This window comes from Sphaeroforma arctica (genome assembly GCF_001186125.1).
Source record: "Sphaeroforma arctica JP610 unplaced genomic scaffold supercont1.2741, whole genome shotgun sequence".
In the NCBI taxonomy this organism is placed as follows: domain Eukaryota; class Ichthyosporea; order Ichthyophonida; genus Sphaeroforma; species Sphaeroforma arctica.
The window spans coordinates 1-1,666 of NW_014037817.1; the positions used below are offsets into that span (position 1 = coordinate 1).

Sequence of the window (1,666 nt, forward strand, 5' to 3'; positions counted from 1 at the left end):
AATATCGATATTTACACGATATATAGAATTTACCTACGCGTTTATTTTTTCTAAGGCATTAGTATCGCCTTTATTAGACCGAATCTTACAGTGCAGAGTACGACTTTAGTACGCCATTCAAGTACAATTCAGCCAAGGAAAGAAAGCACATTAACCATGCATATCTCAGACGCTTCTGCCGCACAGATGACGAACCTTTGCGAGAATGGACTTACCGTTGCGAGTTGCTGATCCGTCATGCACGCAAACAGGGTACTGCTTTCTCCCCCGCCTATACCCAGAATCTGTTCCTCTCCGGCATACCTGATTGCTATCAAACACAAACAAAGGGCTACCTCCTTAGTCGTTCTGCCAACACCCGCCGCATTATATCTATCCAAGACCTTTGCGTGCATGCTGAAGAATGGGAACCGCTGAACAACATAAAGCCACCAACGGTGAATCGACTTGCTGCTGCCCCTGTCAATCGCTTACAGACACAAGTTGAGGCACGTACCAATAAACTCAATACATTAACGACTGCACCCGCTCCGCCAGCCGCCCGCAAGTTTCAATTCTATGCCTGCTGGTCAACTCAGCATCACTCTGAATGTTGTACTAAGGCCTGCGGCAAAGGTGACGACAAGAATCATACTGCTCATGAGTGCACCACCGCAAACATGACCTAAACGAACTGTAACCGTTCCAACCATCTCGCCATAGTGTGTAGTTAATGTTCCAATAAAGCTAATTTTCTTTACTCGGTCACACACCATCGTAAGCTACACATGCGTTACCCACCAACTACCCACCAACCGCGAGCCAACCACCACCAAACTTCTCATTGATGGTGGAGCTACAAACCCACGCACAGTCCAAGTTAACAAACATCGAACGCGGTAGATTTCCCCTTCAACTTGACACGGACAAATCTACCACAATCATTAGAGAATTTTGGTATTCTTCTATACGTTGGTATGACGTACTTTAGCGATGCGCTTATACAACAGTTGATATCACAAAATCTTCCCCAGGACAATGAATACAGACTAAGGATAATTTTTCAACAGTGTGATTATCCGGGATATGGGGAACATCTGTTGATGTGTCAGAGACGGGTGAGGGTACGGTGGTTATTCTACATGCTGGAGAAATGATCCAAAGTGTTCGTGGAGGGCCCAGATACCGTGGAAGTCGTGGCGCTCCTGTAATTTCTGGAGGAGGTCAGGGCCATTGGGCGGCAATTTCGGGCATATAGGTTCCACTTTTAGTGTCGGCTACAGAGAATATGTATGGTCCTGTCCATTTCGATGTTAGTACAGTAGCATCGGAATTACGTTGACGGATGTTAACTCTGTCTCCAACCTGATACTCTGCTATCTTTTTGGTAGCATTCCATCAATTTTGCCTTTTTAATAAGGCAATATTGCGTGTTTCTCGCAAGCAAGGATATACAACGTTATAAATACGTTGTACCTTCTCTAACCATGGTATCTCATGGTGATTAGGTTCGTCCTTGTTAAAAGGTATTTGTAACTCACTATATCTGCCACGAAAATAGTGAGCGGGTGTTGTACCTGTAACCGGATCAGCACACTCGTTCATTTGTGTTTGTACCCACTTAAGGTGGTACGGCCAGTCATCTGCATCATCCGTCAATGCGGTACGTAAGAATAACTTAAGTATT

The 1,666-nt window shown here is 44.9% G+C and overlaps 1 protein-coding gene across 1 annotated transcript; it reads right to left on the reverse strand.

The window, feature by feature from the left end:
- Positions 1 to 215: 215 nt before the first annotated feature.
- On the reverse strand, positions 216 to 395 carry SARC_12944 (hypothetical protein; the record flags this gene model as incomplete). Its single annotated transcript, XM_014292940.1, has 1 exon — positions 216 to 395. A coding segment is annotated over one exon (180 nt), but the record flags the coding sequence as incomplete, so codon positions are not given.
- Positions 396 to 1,666: the final 1,271 nt, after the last annotated feature.